We start from the raw sequence: 17,771 nt of genomic DNA, 5'->3' as shown, positions 1-17,771 counted from the left end.
TCCACTTGTCTCAATTATGCATCGTACACTTGCGATGATATTGATTTCCTCGTTCCAACTATCAAGCTGTGTCTGTACTACTTCTTCCCTGTTTCCCCATATTACTAAGTCATCAGCAAATAACAGGGCCTTCATCTCTTCCTCTCCTATCTTCTTCCTCACCTCTTTGTTAATTGCATTGCATTCATTGCAATTATGAAGAACAGTGGGGAAAGAGCACTTCCCTGTTTTAGTCCATTACTTATACTGAACCACTTTGTTCTTCCCACAGCTCTGGTTGGCCTTGTATGTGCTATGCACTCTGCACACTATCTCTTCTTTGACTCCCTTCTCTCTTAGAGTCTTCCAAATCTTTGTCATCCACATAATTTAGTTACAAAGGAAGATGTTTCGATACACAAACTTTTTACGTGAATTTTTTGACAACATGGAAAATATGCTCTGACATCAATTAAACATGTTTGCATTTTTATACACATTTCATTTTGCAGAGTTTTGAGTTTTAGTGAGTTTTGCGTTCCAATTGTTGGCAACACTGAAGTTCTAGCTCTGGGAGGTACTGAAGACTCCTCCGTCCAGTGAACTTAGGCTAGCAGCCAATCAAGATGCTTGTAAAATATTATTTTTTTCCCCTGCGGTCATTATATGAGAGTGAAGCATCAGTCACATTTGCTAATGAATTATTTCCTGTGTTTTAGTGTGGGGTTGGGAGATACCTAGAATATACATGCCTGAATGAATATGATAAGTAGCAGTTAAAAATATTTTACATTGAACATATATCTATAATTTTTTGACAATGCCATCCCGAATTGGTTGACTAATTGCTAGAGATTTCAAATAAACTGCAAATGCTATTAAGTTTATTATTATTTTTTAAATTTTAAGTGACTATCAAATTAGTATGTCTTTTTTTAATTGAGATATACTTTGGTGACCAAGTTTTATGTTCATCAACTATGTCTTAAACTTTGGCGACTAATTTTGCTATTCTCTGACAGAATGTCTTTTGGGGTTTTGTTTTCATTTTCTCTTATTCTTGTTTTTCACAGCTAAAGGGAAAAATAGATGACTGCAGTTGTAGCGTGGACACAGTCGACCACTTTAATAATGCAAAAATATATCCAAGGTTTCGGAGTTTACTCCAGAAAGATTACTTTCGATTTTACAAGGTAAGTATTTCTTGAAATTACATTTTGAAATTGATGTGCAGTGCAATATCGTCCAATAAACAATATTTTTTGTGCAAGAAGGAGTATTGTTAAGTGATCATTCAACAGAATGAAACATAAATCTCCAAAATGCATGGAATTTGCTGTATTCAGTAGAAAAATATTGCTTCTCATAAAAAATATACAAATTGAAACCTCTTGGACTGTATCACAATGTGTTTTTATATTATTGCTCTGAATGATAATCGTTAATTCAAAAAATTATATTGATGTGCTGAATGAAGATAGTGAAAAGTGATAGTTATTCAGTGCTTTTCACAGTCGAGGTGGCCTTGGAGCGGCGGATAGCGTGCCGGGAAGTAAGTGTGTGTGTGCCAGCAAACTGGATGCAACATCCTCATAACTGAAACTACTAGCTATGTAATGAAATAAGCTCCTACAATTTCATTGACAGTTACAATTAAAATGAGCACGTACCTTGTTACAAAAGATGTTGGAAATGATGTCCTCCTGCATCCACACAATTACGGCATCTTTATAGGAAATTTTCACTAACATCAGTTCCTCTCCTAAATTGCTTCAATTTCTCTCAATTCTTGTAATGTATGGCTTCAGGTTTAAAAGCTTGATAGCTCGCAACGCAGACTTCATGAAAATATCTGTTTCTTGTGCAAGGCGCCAGAGAGATATTTGAGGAGTATATTCCAATTGTGCTCCAACATCGTGTAGTTTCTCCTCAGTAAGCACATACCATTTCACCTTTCACTTCTTATCAAGAACAGACCCTGTTTCGCTAAATTTGTTCAGAAGTTTTCGAACACTGTCTCTGTGTGAAACAGGAACATCTGGGAATTCTGCTGCTAAACTCATTGTAACTTCCCTACAATAATTCATAACGATGTAAGAGTCATACATTTTTTCTTTTAAATTGGATATTTACTGTGACATTATTAGACTGCAGAAATGCACCAGTAATACGTAAACTAAAACAAAACAATCAAAAACACTTGTTAATACTTTAACACTTCAGAAACACGTGCAAACTGTCACTGAAGCACTGACACGTCAAGTGCCAAGGTCAGCATTCAGCTGTGGGTCTAAATGCAGGCAGATGCATTTTCACCGTCTGATGCGAAAGCCATCACTTCGCTGCCACCTCGGTCGTGAAGGGCACTGTATAGTAATCTATTACACACAAATATGGTGCCAATAGAGCTTCACGCCAGGATATTACAATTGACCGTCAAATATTTATTTTTCAGGTGAGAGAAGCCAAAACAACTTGTACTGGAAAATGTAAAATCATGTGTCTGAAATTTTGATTCTTCAAATTGTAGACAAGACCAGATGGCAGAAAAGTAGTCGTTAAGCAAGAATGTAGCAGACAACTTGTTCTTTCTTCTTGTGTTTTGAACTATTTTAACTTGACCTTTTTTTTGTGACGAGAATTTTTAAAAATCCTTTCTGTTTCTCTTCAGGTTAACCTGAAACAACCATGTCCATTTTGGTCAGACGACAGTCGATGTTCAATGAGATACTGTCACATCCAACCATGTACAGAGGTTAGTGTTTTCCTCCATTTTAAAGTGATCAGACATTAAGAATTTCTGTCGGCCCGTGTGGCAGAGTGCTTAGCACATCACACTACAATGCCAGGGGTTCCGGTTTCGAATATAACCAAAAATTGCATTTCTTCCCACAAAAATAATGTGATTTATGCAGTTTTATTAATTTTCATTAAACTTAGACTACGTGAAAGTATTGCGTGACATTTTTGCAGACTCTGAAAAAAGTATTGGCCACTGTCACTGAATAAAGTCCAACAGATACTTTAAAATACTAATACAACAATATCAGCTCAACTTGCCAATGGTGATTTTTTGTTTTTTATCACATATATCTAAATTCTACAGTAAATTCAGAACTGTAACTTGCTCTTCCACAGATATTTTGCAATTATGCCTTTTCTCACATTTTTCTAAATAATAAAATACTGACTATTAGTGTAGATAATTGAGTTGGTAGTGGTCGAAAAAAACCGCCGCAGCTTTTTTGGTTGGGCTTTCTTTGGCTTTTTTCACATAAGTGTCTCAAATCAATGAAAATTCAGGAGTTGGCAGTATTTTTCCTGTTCCATGATTTTCGTTTATATCCCTACTGTAAAACAGATACTCATTTCTAAATAAAATACAATTTACAATATGAAATTCATAGTTAGACAAAAACAGTGTTTTTGAGAAAGCTGGCTTTTTTGAATGGGCGCTTCTTTCAGAGTGTTATCTTCATATTTCGATAGGCTTATTAAATATATTGATGTAGTATAAACATATTTACATAACTAGAGTAGTTTTGTATGTTTTTTAATGAAACCTAATAATATGATATGATTTTCAATTATTTTCTTGTAGTGTACGGTTATTACAAGCATAAGAAAACAGTTTTTCATTGTGACGTTTCAGGAGAACACACACTCCCTTTATTTATATTTTGACTAAAGATACAGTTATAACAATGGTTAGCAATTTTTTAAACAAATATTGTATCTGAACCACTATGCAATATGTGCCCACTGGGATTGGCCAATATCTGTCTTTTGGCTACTACATGAGTAAATTTTTTTTAGCTAGTTGTAAAATATGTCACTACAAGCCTGTAAACTCATAACAGTAACTTCAAGTGAAATAGTTTAGTTGTAATTGGTAAGAAGCTAAAAAAAATATCTTTTTTTCCCCCCAAAAGTCTGCTTTTTATAATAAAAAAAACCAGTCTATTCAAAAAAGCTGGCTTTTTTGCAACTCTAGTAGATAATCATACCATATCTATTAAATATTAATGAAGAAATTGAATTTTATTTTGTATTTGTGCTGATGCTTTTATTATTTGCTACAGGAAGCTATCCCAGCTGGACTGAAAGGTGGACCTTCGGATGCAAGCGAGAAGAATGAGTCTCCAACTTACAAGGTAAGAATGCTGTAACTTTAATCATTGGCCGACAGCTGGTCCATATATGTACCAGTAAAACTTTAAAGCAATTATCACATAATTTCTTCCAAACTATAGATGATATTTAATTTCTGGGGTGCAACGAGTGACCTTTTCTGAAGACATGCAAATACCCTGTAGTAGATTGCTTCTGGACACTCAATCTACTCCATCTGTCCAGAAAGAGAGAGCTCTCGCTTTGAGTGCAAGTGGTTCAAGGTTTGAGTTGTGTGTCAGCATCGCTAGGACAATTGAGGAGCTATTTGAAAAGAAGTACTGTCCTCTGGTCCGAAAAGCCACGCTACTCAATCTGCTGACCGTGCGTCACTCAATTAAAAATCAACTTGGTAAACCCTTGGCCCTTAGATGGCTGTGTCATCGTGGAGTTTAGTTCAGTTCTGTCCAGAAAATTCCAAAAATAAATTTGTGAAAATTTGCATCTGAAGCAATTTTGCTGATTTAACTTTCAACACTGTCCACTCCTTTGTTGATACATAGCTTGAACTCTTCCATTGTCTCTTTAAGTTCCTTAGTGAAGTGATTCCCTGAGATTGTGTTCAAGTATATCCCTTAATTATTTAGAACAGTGGTATTCAAACTGTGTGGCACGCCTCCCTGGAGAGGCACTGAAGTTTAGTTGAGGAGGTGTGAAAACTTCGGAAAAGATCTTTTTTTTCTGAAAGATCAAAATGTGTTAATAAATATTATCAATATCTTGTGTATTATTGCAACTCACGTTCGTTGTTCATTCACAATGTCATCTTCATCTCCCATGTTTTTGAAGTGAGACAAGAAAGTTCTGCACTCGTTCCTTGTAGAAGACTGCCATGCCAAAGCTGAAAACTTCGTTGATGTCCTTGTACGCAAACTGAATGTATCTCACTGACCTTCAAATGGAATTTGCTGCTTTGTAAGAGATTAAAGTTGAAAGCATTGGTGATTGGTCATGTTGATAGAAGAAACAGGACTGCAATTAAATGAACATATCCAAACAATGCTGTTTGCCTGTTTTATTCAGCTTGTCATACTGTCTGTATCTCATGAATTCAGTATCTCTGAAAGAATTAACAACTTTAACTTTAAAGAATTGTACACCACCTGTATTGATCACACATATTTTCATTATTTGTGTTTGTACCAGCAGTAAACAAACACATGAGGAGATTTTGTTTTGATTCACATCACCTGTATTTAACCTTCATCCACTCGCGCACCCGGCAGATTGCAGTTGTAAAAATAAAGTGACTTAAACCCCACAGTCGGGCGAGGCCAGGGCGGTGGATGTATTCTCTAATTAGGTATTGTTGTGCAAGGTGTTGAGCAAATTGCATTCTTCTGATGCACCATACATGTTCAGTACAGTGTTAAAATTTGATCTGTTAATTTCGAAGGGCAGATTGCCATCTGCGAGCGGAAGTGGGAACTTTTCTTTGATTGCTTGATAAAAAAATGTAAGTAAATATTCCAGTTTTTAGCATGTATTTTTCACACATTTGTTTTTATTTCTCTCCCTCTCTCTCTCCCCCATCACTCTCATTCTTTTTTAATTATTTTTGTGGTATAAGTATGATGTCATTTCATTATAGCTTTCGTATTCTGATACCTACCTATTTCATACCATTTTTTTATTTTTATGAGAAATTACTTTTTATTACAATCACAATAGATGATGGTGGTTGACAATATTGTCAGGTATACAAATATATTTATAGATATAGAAAGAGTAGAACGAGAAGCCCTATTCTATTACGTGCAACACATGCACGGAGGGTTCCGATCCTGATGAAGAATGTACAGATACGGAATAGATCTCAATTACGAGTACTTTTCTTTCCAAAATGCATTTTTTTCTTAGTGTCTTTCAAAAGTTTTTTTTCTAGTTTTCTTTGTGCCAAAGTGAATTTGTATACTTTTTCTAGTTTAAACTGTTTTGGAGTTTATATAATAAAGTTTTTTGTTGAAAAATGTCCTTTTGAAATTACTTTCGAAACCACAAAATCTAACTGCAGGTATAAAAAAATTCCTATGTGCGAAAAACCAATGAAAATAAAGAAATGAGTGACGAACGACGGATAGCCGTAGTGCGAGCGCAAGTGAGATGGCAAACTGCGCAAGTGGATGAAGGTTAAGGGAGGCATGTGCAGCCTTGGCAGCTAAATGTTTGAAAACCCCTGATTTAGAGCATATCATATTAAACTTTCCAAGGCCAAAATCCAGCAAATGGATGCATTACCATTGACAACTGATGTTTAGGTAGAAACTGAGTAACAGTGATCAAGGCATGCAAGAAGCAAGTAATTTTAATAATTGGTGGAAAAGCAGCTAGAATGCAAAAATTGACACAAGAATTTTATATTTCTGAACTTTAAACACAATTTTGTAATTGTTTCATTATTTCTTTATGTTGCAGTACTCAGAAAAAGCCCAGGAAAAGCTGGATGACTGTGAAGAGGACCATGATACCAAGCTTGGCTATCTCAACAAAACCATTAGGTAAGCAAGTTTTTTTATGTTTTAGAGCAACCCTTTGCCCTACACACACATATACATACAAGGTTTGTCTGGAAAGTTCATGAAATTTGCAAATAATAATAATAATAATAATAAAAAAGAACTGCTAGACTTTCACATCTGAAAGAAACTTGTTATGCCTTTTTGGGTCATGGTGAAGATTTTCCTACACACCATGATGGCTGATGTTTTTTTTTGTCCATGTTGTACCCACCATAACAATACTTGTGCAGACTACAAGAATCTCGCAGTCTCGGCAAAAATTCCACACATCATCTAAGTATCCTGTATATTACATAAAAATTGTATCATTTTCATTATTTTGACGAGCATTGTGGGGAGAATTTGATTCTGTAATTAAATAATTGAAGGGCTCAGGTGGAAAACATGTTAAGTGACATTTTTTGGGTCATTTCCGAGTTTATAAAAAATGTTATTAGAAGCTGTACTGTAGATAAATTGTTTTCGTGTTGTGTTTACCAATTTCAGAAGGCTTCACAGAGTGTAATGCAAATTGTATGACATGGCAATTTCACTTCAAAATTAGGTGAAACATTCTACTTTGTAACTCAGAAATGATGAAAGTGGCACTTACCATGTTTTACACCTCAGCCCTTCAATTATCTTATATGAAATTATGAATATTTTAAATCAAAACTTTGATACAGTGATGTGGTATATTTCCAATTGAAAACTATAATTTGAAATTGAAAATTATTCTGAAATAGTTTAAATAGTATCAGCATCTCTATCAGTAATTAATATTGGCTCAGCCCTAATTAAAACATGTTAGAATAATGGTGAAGTTTCTTAAACATGATTTTCAAATGGAGAAATTAATGAGTTTAATATGTGAATCTCAAGATTTTAGGTAGCAGTTAATTTTAAAGCAAGTACTTCAAGTTTCAAATTTGTATTTTTTTCTTATTTTATGTCGCTTTTCTGCCTCTAGAATTATTACAGTGAAGAAGAGAAATGCTGTTTAGGTGAAAATGATGAATGACTGTAATCAAACCTGTAATCTTTTGGTGGCAAAAGTATCAACCAACCACTGGGCCAACAATATACAGGCTGTCCAGGAAAGAACTAGCGAAAGAAGAAAATAATCACATCTTTGAAACCATTCAGTATACCTTGATGTCTGTCCAGTACATCGTGACCAAATTCAACCACCTGCTGCACACATGAGAGTATATTCATAACAATTGTGCATTGCAAATTTGTTACATCGGCTGCAGCAATTTGATTGTGTCATTTGTACAACACAAAATCAACTAACAGATGAAAGTCTAGTCATCGTGGTGGCCATAGCTTATGTGCACATCCGCTGATAAAAGTGTCAAGGATCCATTTGTGAAGAAAGAAACACAGTTATGACATAGTGAGGAATGGCTCAATCATGTTAAAAAATAGTTCCTGGTGATAGTGTTTGGTGGCATAACTTCTGTTTAGACTATACACACACACACACACACACACACCAGGTCCTCTCTGCTGGTGTGTTGGTAACACTGGTGCCTTGTAATCAAGGGGTCTGAGGTGAGTTCTTGTAAAGGCACGGTCCTCAGTCATTCAGATTACACTTTAAACTGTAGGCTCAATCTCAATTATCCCATCTGAGTACAAAGTGGGCCTGAAACAAACTTTTGGTTAGCTATATATTGTGGCTGTAACTCAAAATGCATAAATTTTCTTCCTCATGGTATTGTACCTTAAAAATAACTAATGGCATTTGCTTTTCCAATTTTTTAAACCAGCGCCAGTTCCTATGAAGAATTTGAAAGGTGGAAGGCATACGACGATGCCCAGGACAACTTCTGCGACATAAACAGTGACGATGACGACGCAGAATACGTGGATCTGCTTCTCAACCCGGAACGATACACAGGCTACAAAGGGAGGTCAGCTCACCGTATATGGAACAGCATATACAGGGAGAATTGCTTCAGGTGAGTTTTTCCAACGTATGTATGTAACTCGGTTGTGGTTAATAACAGGCCTGCATTTTCTAACTTCATGACTGGGGTTTGGAAAGTTATAGGTGATATTCACTAATTTCACCACGCTGAGTTTGAAAATGACATCCATTCCTCTCCATCATGTAAGGTTTCTTCACAAACATCATCGTCATCATGATCATGAAATTGAGTATAAGGTTACTGTCAATGCTGGTATGTAATTTTTATTCACTCTAAAACCGCAACAAACGCATGCACACTAAAGTTGCATTTAGTTGCCAGAATCTCAAGAAGTGCCATAACAATAGTCATAGTCATCATCATTGTCATTACTATACCTGTTCTCTTTGATAATAGGAAGTGTTCACATAATAACTTTTGTGCAAGTGGTCAGTTGGAGTGAAAAAGTTCAGGGTGGCGACAGACCTGGAAAACCGGAAAAAGTCAGGGAATTTGATGTGTCAAAAAAAGTCAGGGAATTTTGTCTTATTTATTTATAATTTTTTTTTTTAATATCGTTATGGAACTCTGCACGGGAACAGGAAATTTTAACACTCTTTGAAGGAAAATTGTTATAACTCGGCCACTATGGGAGCAATTTACTTCGGATAACCTTTGTTTTGCAGCTAAAACATCAGAGCATGCAACCGTGTACAATTCAGAACGCCGAACCGAGAAAGGGGGGTTTGGGGGCACGACCACTGAATTTCAATGGAAAAAAACATAAAACTTTGGAGTTTGCCCCTTCTTCCTTCTTTATTTTGGGGAGAGGGCGCGAACTTTAGTATTCTTTTGAAAGAATGGACATTTCTCAAGAGAACGTAACATGTTTCATGTTTTTGGGTGCGATCCAAGTTGAATAATGAGCCAAAATGTGAAACTCTGTTTGGAAATGTGACATGGATATGTTGGGGAGGGAGGTTGGTCATCAGTATGAATTTCCCAGGCTTGCTCCAGACCTGTGTCAGAGTTTCCACTCAAACATAAGAGTATGAAGTTCTGAAAAGCATATTTATTTCATAATCAGCCCCATTATACCATATGGTATCATCGGGACAGTAGGACCTTACTCTGATGATACCATATGGTATCATCGGGGGAGTAAAGGTTAAGCCTCTAAATATTACATGAAAAATGCATTGAATTATAATTTTTTTTCTTGTCCGTATAGGAGTAGTAAGGGAACTTATCAACAGATGGAGGGGATAAGAGCCGGTGGCACCATCCGATAGTTGTCGGACGTCGTAGTAAGGCATTTTCTTGGACAAACTGAAGGAACATTGAAACAAATAGGTTCCATTGATACATACGATTTTTGTCGAATATCGCCACCTGACAAAGTATCTCACTACAACATGCGACAGAAATTGCATTGACTGCAACATCCAACAAAAATTTCATGCATAAACAAGAAGAGCTTTAGACTGCAAATATGCTGCTGGAATTTATTACTCTTCTGGCTCACTTCACCTTCTTTAATGTTGCAGTGCTTACGAAGGTCTTCTTTCATCATCCTGATGTATTACTGGTTTCGCACAAGTTAACATACGTTTACAATGACATTGCACTATTCTTAGATATGAAGAAGAATCCAACCAAATGGGATATATATTGAATACTATCACGAAAAAGTGAAACATAAATCTGCGTTGGTGAACATTATAAAAATTGGCAAGTGCATGCTCCCAACCTCAAATTTACTGCAACACTAGTATTGCAATGAAATTAACGCCACTCTCTGTCCTGTCTGTTAGTAGGGACATTGATTTTTCGCAAACGCCAAAACCTTGAAAAATGGTAATTGCTGTGAAGTTATGTTTAGGAATGTGCAGTGATGTCTGGACACATTTTTCGCCCGTTAGAAATATCGAAATAATGCGTATTTGGCATAAAATGCGAATTGTTGGCGTTTTTAGCAATTTTTTTAAAGAAATGTCCTAAAACAATGAAAAAATCCATGAAATCCAGCATGCTTGCCTTTTCTAGGCCATGTTTGTGTACATAGAACATGCAAGTTTTCCAACATTTTATTCAAGAGTAAACTATAGAGTTATACGTACATTGAATAATTCCGACAGCCACATTAAATCATGTAAAAGTGGCAGGGTTCTAACAGGAGATCGAGTGCGTATCTACCATCACACGGGAGCAGCATCTTCAGTATTTGTCGCACGAGGTATGTTTTGAATTACCAAGCTAAGTGTGCACCATCGGCATTTGTTGTGCGAGTAATAATGGAGCTCAGTCGTTAGGGCGTCTGACTACTATGCGAGAGACCCGGGGTCGATCTCCTGCAGGGGAGAACCGGGATATTTTCCACCTATTCAAACTGCTCCCGCACCACCCAGCATCATATGAAGCTGGTACCTTGAGGAAACTTTGAGGGATAAAGGTAGCCAGGAGTGTGGTGCTGATCACATCACCCCCACCTTCAACCGTGATCAAGAAAGTGTGGGGCCCTAACTCCAAACTCGTATACACCTTCATGGAAAAGTGCAGGGGAGCTATTTACTTTTACTTCCTCAAAAATTTGTTCCAACATATCAAACTGTCTCGAAAATACGTATACCATGTGACCTACAATTTAAAATAATAGTTTAAAAGCACAATGGAGTATTAAGTTTCAGTATATTTTGCAGATAAATGTTCTAAAACAAAAACGCAAATTTTGGGAAACGTAACACTAACAAGTCAAAAAAATACAATGCCATTTTTGGTGCCATAATATATCGATATTGATCACATGAGATTGATTGATTTTAATTTTTTGGGTGCGTTGCCACTTATGGTCATTATGCACCCTTCAGTATATACGGGGAAATTTCCATTATCTAAAATCCATACCTTAAAATTAAAAAAAGGGGTATGGAAAATAACTTTCCCAAAATAACTTTCAAGATATCAAACTCTCACGCATAAGCCATGTGACTTACAATTTGAAACAGTAGTTTTAAAACACCATGAAGGTATAATTTGAGATATTTGCCAGAAATTACGCTAAAATGAAAATGTGAATTTTGGGAAAAATAACACATTATAGTAAAAAAAAAAAAAAATACACCAATTTGAAAAAAAGTAACAAAATATCAAGGTCCCTACCGATTAGGTATAAATAAAACAAGAATATCAGTTGTAATTTATTGCATTAGTAACAGTGATTCCTAACCTAATTTTCGTCATAATCACCACCGTTGTTCTGGCATTTGTTGTAGCATAGCACTAAATTTTGTATGCCCATGGCATATGTGTCTGACAGCAAAGACTGGAACTATCTCTACCGCAGTGTAGTTGTGAAATACTTGCCCTGCCAGAGACCTCTTCAATTAAACAAAGACATGAAAGTCGGTACATTCAAGGCCATTGCTGTACAGGAAGTGGTCCAAAATCTCTCGCCTGAAGTGATGCAAAGGGCCCGCGTGTACTCAGCTATATGGGGTTGTGCAGTTGTGCACATTCGATTGGCCTTCGTGAATTGTCTACACCATCGTCTGACCATACTATCATTCACGACATCTGCTACACACATCACACGATTGCTGGTGGTTCTGTGCCAAATTCTGAGCGTGCAAAAATCTGAATTACTACACGTAGGCTACATCGCAGTTGGTGGGAGACTGTATGAGAGCTGCAATATTTAACCTAGAAATTTCCTAAAACGGCTGCATTGCAACTGTACCAGATTACAGCTACATGCCACTTCTTCCTGCCTGCATGTGTGTGTGTCGCTCTCCGACCACTAGTGCTGCGTATAGGGACCATTGGACCTTTTTTCAGGATGCCCCTCATATATGAACTTTCAGAAGCTTTTATTATTAGTGTTTTCCTGTTTAATGTGTGGTTAGCTAAGTCAGGTACCTATACAATGAAATTCTATAAATTGCTTGCATTAAATTTCTAATACCTACATACCCTTTTCGTCAGCATTAATGGTATAACTGCATGTTGTCAGTTTCACAGTACTTCAGTTGGATATACTGTACTGAAGCAGAAATCCCATTGATAATGTAAGGAAATATGACACTTTATTTTGTTCGATTCAATTGTTTCACTTATATGCAAGAGTTAAGTTGTTTGCTTTACAGAGAAGAGAGAAGTAGCTTTATGCATTGAAAAATGAGTCCGCACTCATGGTTCTTGCAAGCAGAGGGTTCCAAACCTCAGTGGAAATATCAACATATAATCCCAAGAATGTATAAGGAGACTAATAAATTACAAATTGTATTTCTTAATCATTCACTCTTCACTCTTATCTCATTTAGTCGTAACTTTAAAAATAATCAAGTATTTTATTTTAAACTTACTGCGTATGACAACATTCCGTAATCCTTCCCTAGCTTGTGAATTGTAATAATTTTCCAAATTCACTATTTTGCTGTTTGAATTCAAATCATAGAGAACAGAGAAATTATGTCAATTTCATGGAAGATAATATTGGTACTTAACAAAACCATACGTGGATCTGTATGAGTTTATTATTTCCATTTGCAAAAACATTGATTTAGTTTAGTTTGTAATTGTCAGGGAAAAATGTAAATTTTGTCCTCGAAAACCTGGAAAAGTCAGGGAATTTCATTTCTGCTTGTTTGTAGCCACCCTGAAGTTTCGTTCACAAAAAAGCATACAGTTGGAAGCATACATGTTGCTTTGAAAATATGTTTGGTTCTGTTACAGCAAATAACATCAAAAAGGATCATTGAAAGCAGAGAAACTACATTACAAAATATGCACTACATTACAAATAACGATATTGTGTTACTGACAGTACACATTACAAACTATACAACACCATATTACATGTGATATAGTGAGTGAGTTTGTGTTTTAAGTCCATTTTATGCACAGGTAGCCTAATTGGGACTGAACGTACAGTTTAACCTTTTGCCACCCAAGCATCTCGAACGAGATACCCAAATGTAACCCGCACTGTCCAAGCGTCTCGATCGAGATGCTGTGTCAAGGTCGTAGTTTTTACGTTATAACTTTTCTATTTTTGGCTAGAATTTCGATTTTATTTTTTTATATTGTTCCTAACACATGTATTTAACAGAAATGGTTTTTTGCATTTTTTTTTGTCATCATGAAAATGGAGGGGAAAAGGCAGGAAAAGGTAGTTCTCTTTTGGGGCTCTTTTCAATGTCAAATGTTTGCCAACAAAGGAAGACCGGCTTTGATGTTCTAAAGCAATGCTTTTCACTCCCTCCTGCTAAGTGCATTCGAAGGAAGCTTGTTTATCAGTATCCAATGTCAAAATGAAAGTTTTCCGTGAGGGGGCAAGCAGGGGGTGGGGGAGGGGGAAGACTGGTTGTTGAATCTGCATTGTGAGAATGGAGTTTCGAAGCGCGCTCAAGGAAACCTTTGTTTTTTTTTAGCACAAGTGGCAACAGGGGTTACCCAGCATTGTCTAAAAATAGAATTTCAAGCAGCTGCAAGAATTGGCGCTCATTTTTCACTACGTTGTAGCTTTTCGTCCGTGAATGTTGTGCGTAGGTGTCGTTTTGTGCCCAAGTGCAAGGACATTTTTTGGGTGAAGTGACAATTTTTTAAAATAATTTTTGGGGGTTTTCTCCCTTCCCCCTCCATATATATGCAAAATTTGCATAAATTTTGCATTTTGACATTTTTTCGGGAGGGGGGGAAACACCATTTTTTTTAAAGAAAAGTATTTTTGAGGGGATTTCCCCCCTTTCCCCCTCCATATGTGTGCCGAATGTGCATAAATTATATATCATCTGAATCTGTGATTCATTCTGCGTACAACGGTATATCGTTCATATCTCCAGGGCAAATAGTCTCTGAGCTAAAGTCATTTCAAGGTACCGCTGCATTTTGAAGCTTGAATCAGTGGCGTGCCGACAATTCATTTTGGGGGTATAACTCAAGTTGCATTGGTCATATGATAATAATGCAAATATTTTTGTGTTCCTTACATGTTAGCGATCATTTCCATGTGCATGTCGACACTGTCATTTACTTTTTGCTTGAGGGGAGGGTGGGGGAACAAAATTTTTTCCCCGAAATTTTGGAATTTTGAGAGTTAGCCCCCTCCCCCCCGGCACATATACGCCGAATTTGCAAAAATTTCATATAGTCTGAATCTCTGGTTCATTCCGCGTACAACGGTATATCACTCATCTCTCTAGGGCAATTAGCCTCCGATCTACACTCATTTAATTGAAACTCTGCATTTTGCTCAAAATTGGCTCGGGACAGAGAGGCTTTCATGTGAAAAAGGCCTTGGGCGACAAAAGGTTAAAGTGGGATCCAAACCACTAATGTGCTTCCATAAGATGTGATAATATAAACATTGCAGTTCATTTGTCAGGCACATTGCAAGTCGGCAGTGCACTTCAGTAACTAGCCCTTTTGTTTTGGGAAGATCGTCTGGTTGGTTTTCATTTGTAAATCTGTCCACTTTCCTCTCTCTTAATAGACCACAGTACTCTCCTAACATGTTCACACTCTTCAACGATCTTGATAACACACTTCAGTTATCTTCATCTCCGTAAAATTTTTCATCATGCTACTCATTTATGTCATTGACAATTCACTGGAAAGCTATCTAAATGAGAATGCAAAAGATGTAACTCGAGACTCATGTTGCATCCTAATTTTTGGAAGTTTGTCAACATTGTTGCACCATTTTCCTGTTTTTGGAATGTTGTTGCTTTCCAAGAACTTGTAACTACATCCGCGAAACTCACCCATGCCTGCTTTTCAACATGTGTCATTATAGATTAAAAATATTCATGCCTGATTAATTTTCTTATATATGTGCCTACAAATACACAAACTTTCACGTTGGCATAGGATAGTGTGTGAAATTTCTTGCAGAAATACTGAAAACATTCGCCAGGTCACTGCCGATGATGTCACTCCTGCTTCTGAAATTCCTGATGTAGCATCAGGAAAACATTGTTACCGCACCTACATACAACAACAAAACACGGAACTATATTAAACGAAAAATTCACAAAACACGGAACTATATTAAACGAAAAATTCACAAAACACGGAACTATATTAAACAAAAAATTCAGACAAGGCAAAGTGAATTTACATGTACTACATACAGGGTAACAATTAATGAACTATATGAAATAAAACTGAAATTAGTGACAAAGCACGTAGTACACAAACTGTATTGCACATGTAAACGGCACTACAGACATTCGGATTTATTGTTATGACATGTTTGATATGTCTGCCATCTCTGGCGATGACGTGGCGTAGACGAACAGCAAAATTCTGCATGACCCGCTGAAGTGTCGAAACATCGATGCTGTCGATGACCTCCTGAATGCAGTTGTCTTTAACTTGTACTCGGTTGCAAACTTCCTTTGCGCCACAATCGGACTGTTATTGCTCGCATAATAGGCCTTTACAAGTGATATATGCTCCTGCACGCTGTACCGTGACATTTTCACTTACAAATGGCCGACATCAACACCTTGCGTGAGCATGCGCATACGAATTCCCATCATGCCCTGTGGCCAGCCACGCAGTTTGGACGTCATCACATGAACTGTTCAGAAATTATGACTGTTTTATTTCATATAGTTCATTAATTGTCACCCTGTATTAATGACTTGGTAGCTGTAGAGCAAGAATTATGGGCGGAGGATTAAAACCGGTGTCATTTTCGTGTTCAGCACCATGGATATACTAAAAAACCAACATTACTTCTCAAACCCCTGAATCATGGAGGACTGTGTAATTTGTTACAAAAATTGTTTTTTTTAAAGTTGTTAATGGTGTACAGAAACCAGAGCCATAGCTAGAGATTTTTGTGTCAGGGTAGGAATATATTTTGCTGCTCCTTGCAGTGTTGTATGATAAAAAATATCCAGTAATTTTAGGGATCATAGGGAAAACAAGTGTGAAATCCCCCCAAAACAGAAGATTGAGAGAGACTTTGAGTTAGCCAGAGGTTTGAAATGATGAAGAGTGATGATAGTTCATGTATTTTTGTTTTGTAAATTAAAATTCAGATATATATCCTGTGGCCATTGTTATTTAAATGTTTCATTTTTTTTTCATTTTAATAATTGGTAACAAACCCTGGAAAAGTAAATGTGTCAATGAGAAGCCAAATGATCACTGTAGTTAAAGAATAGCTCTTAGGTGCCAACATACAGAAAATAAAAATATGTTAATTGTGATTTTTCTTTCAACTTATCCAAAAAAGTGTGAATGAAGTTCATATATTCTTGGCTTCAGCGTTAGTTAAAGTTTAGGACACGCATCTTCCAGTAACAGTAAACCCCCCCCCCCCCCCTTTTCCAGAAAGAGAGTCCTGACTTTTAAGTCTCAGATTCAAACATATGTGAATTCCTGTGTCATTGCTTAGTTGCTTTCACTAACTAAATTATGTCTGAATAACCTTTGAATAGTCTGTATGTGTGACTCAACATGAGCATTCTTTCATTGCAGGCCTGAGAGGGATTTTGATATTTATATTGCTGCAGCAAAGCTTGGAGGTAAGGCAGCTTTCAGAAATGACTGACACTCTGTGTTCAAGTTTTATTATTTTTTTTTTTTTTTAAAAAACTAACATTTTAACCTTTTAATACCATGGAATTTTACTGCTTCCTGAAAAAAAAGAAGAAAAAAACAGAGCTCCTGCTCAGTCAAATGGTTTGCTCTCTCACCTTTGGTGCAAATGTTTCCAGGTTTGATTCCCTGTGAGAGCTCCAAAAGTTTGGTATTCACTCAACATTGTGAGGACAATTTTAGAGTTTTGCATATTGATATTTTCATATCAATTTATGTAGTTACTGATCTTTCATCATGCTTATTTTTGTTTAAAATAATTTCAGTCCACATTTCACTGTAGAGTTAGTGTTTCAAGATTTTGCATAACTTGCAGGATTATTTGCATTGAAAAGTATTACTTTATTCAATGAACATCCAGATTTATGGTTTACGCTTGATTTTGCAATATTCTGGAACAAAATATGATAGGAAAATCGGAAAATGCACCTCACTTTTGTTGAAACCTCAGAGTGTAATCTCACATTTCGTATTCCCATGAAAAAACAAATATGTATACAGTGGCTGTTAAAGCCACTTGCTCTGACATTTGGAAAGGCAAAGTGTATCCCTGTAAGAGCTAATTATGATCTCTACTTCCTCCATAATTTACTGACAT

The 17,771-nt window shown here is 36.4% G+C and overlaps 1 protein-coding gene across 4 annotated transcripts in view; it reads left to right on the top strand.

Moving 5' to 3' along the window:
- The window catches only part of Ero1L (endoplasmic reticulum oxidoreductin-1-like protein), a 113,606-nt gene that overhangs the window by 71,465 nt on the left and 24,370 nt on the right, over positions 1 to 17,771 (top strand). For all 4 annotated transcript variants that reach the window (XM_083118749.1, XM_083118748.1, XM_083118747.1 and 1 more), the window contains exons 2-7: positions 1,053 to 1,172; positions 2,651 to 2,734; positions 4,062 to 4,133; positions 6,565 to 6,647; positions 8,423 to 8,614; positions 17,054 to 17,100. In XM_083118749.1, coding sequence (XP_082974875.1) covers positions 1,053 to 1,172; positions 2,651 to 2,734; positions 4,062 to 4,133; positions 6,565 to 6,647; positions 8,423 to 8,614; positions 17,054 to 17,100 — 598 coding nt within the window. The remainder of the gene's footprint in view (positions 1 to 1,052; positions 1,173 to 2,650; positions 2,735 to 4,061; positions 4,134 to 6,564; positions 6,648 to 8,422; positions 8,615 to 17,053; positions 17,101 to 17,771) is intronic.

This window comes from Lepisma saccharinum, chromosome 3 (assembly GCF_977018435.1).
Source record: "Lepisma saccharinum chromosome 3, izLepSacc3.1, whole genome shotgun sequence".
Classification (NCBI taxonomy): Eukaryota; Metazoa; Arthropoda; class Insecta; order Zygentoma; family Lepismatidae; genus Lepisma; species Lepisma saccharinum.
The sequence above is the reverse complement of the archived record's forward strand: the minus strand, read 5'-3'. Positions and strand labels throughout refer to the sequence as shown.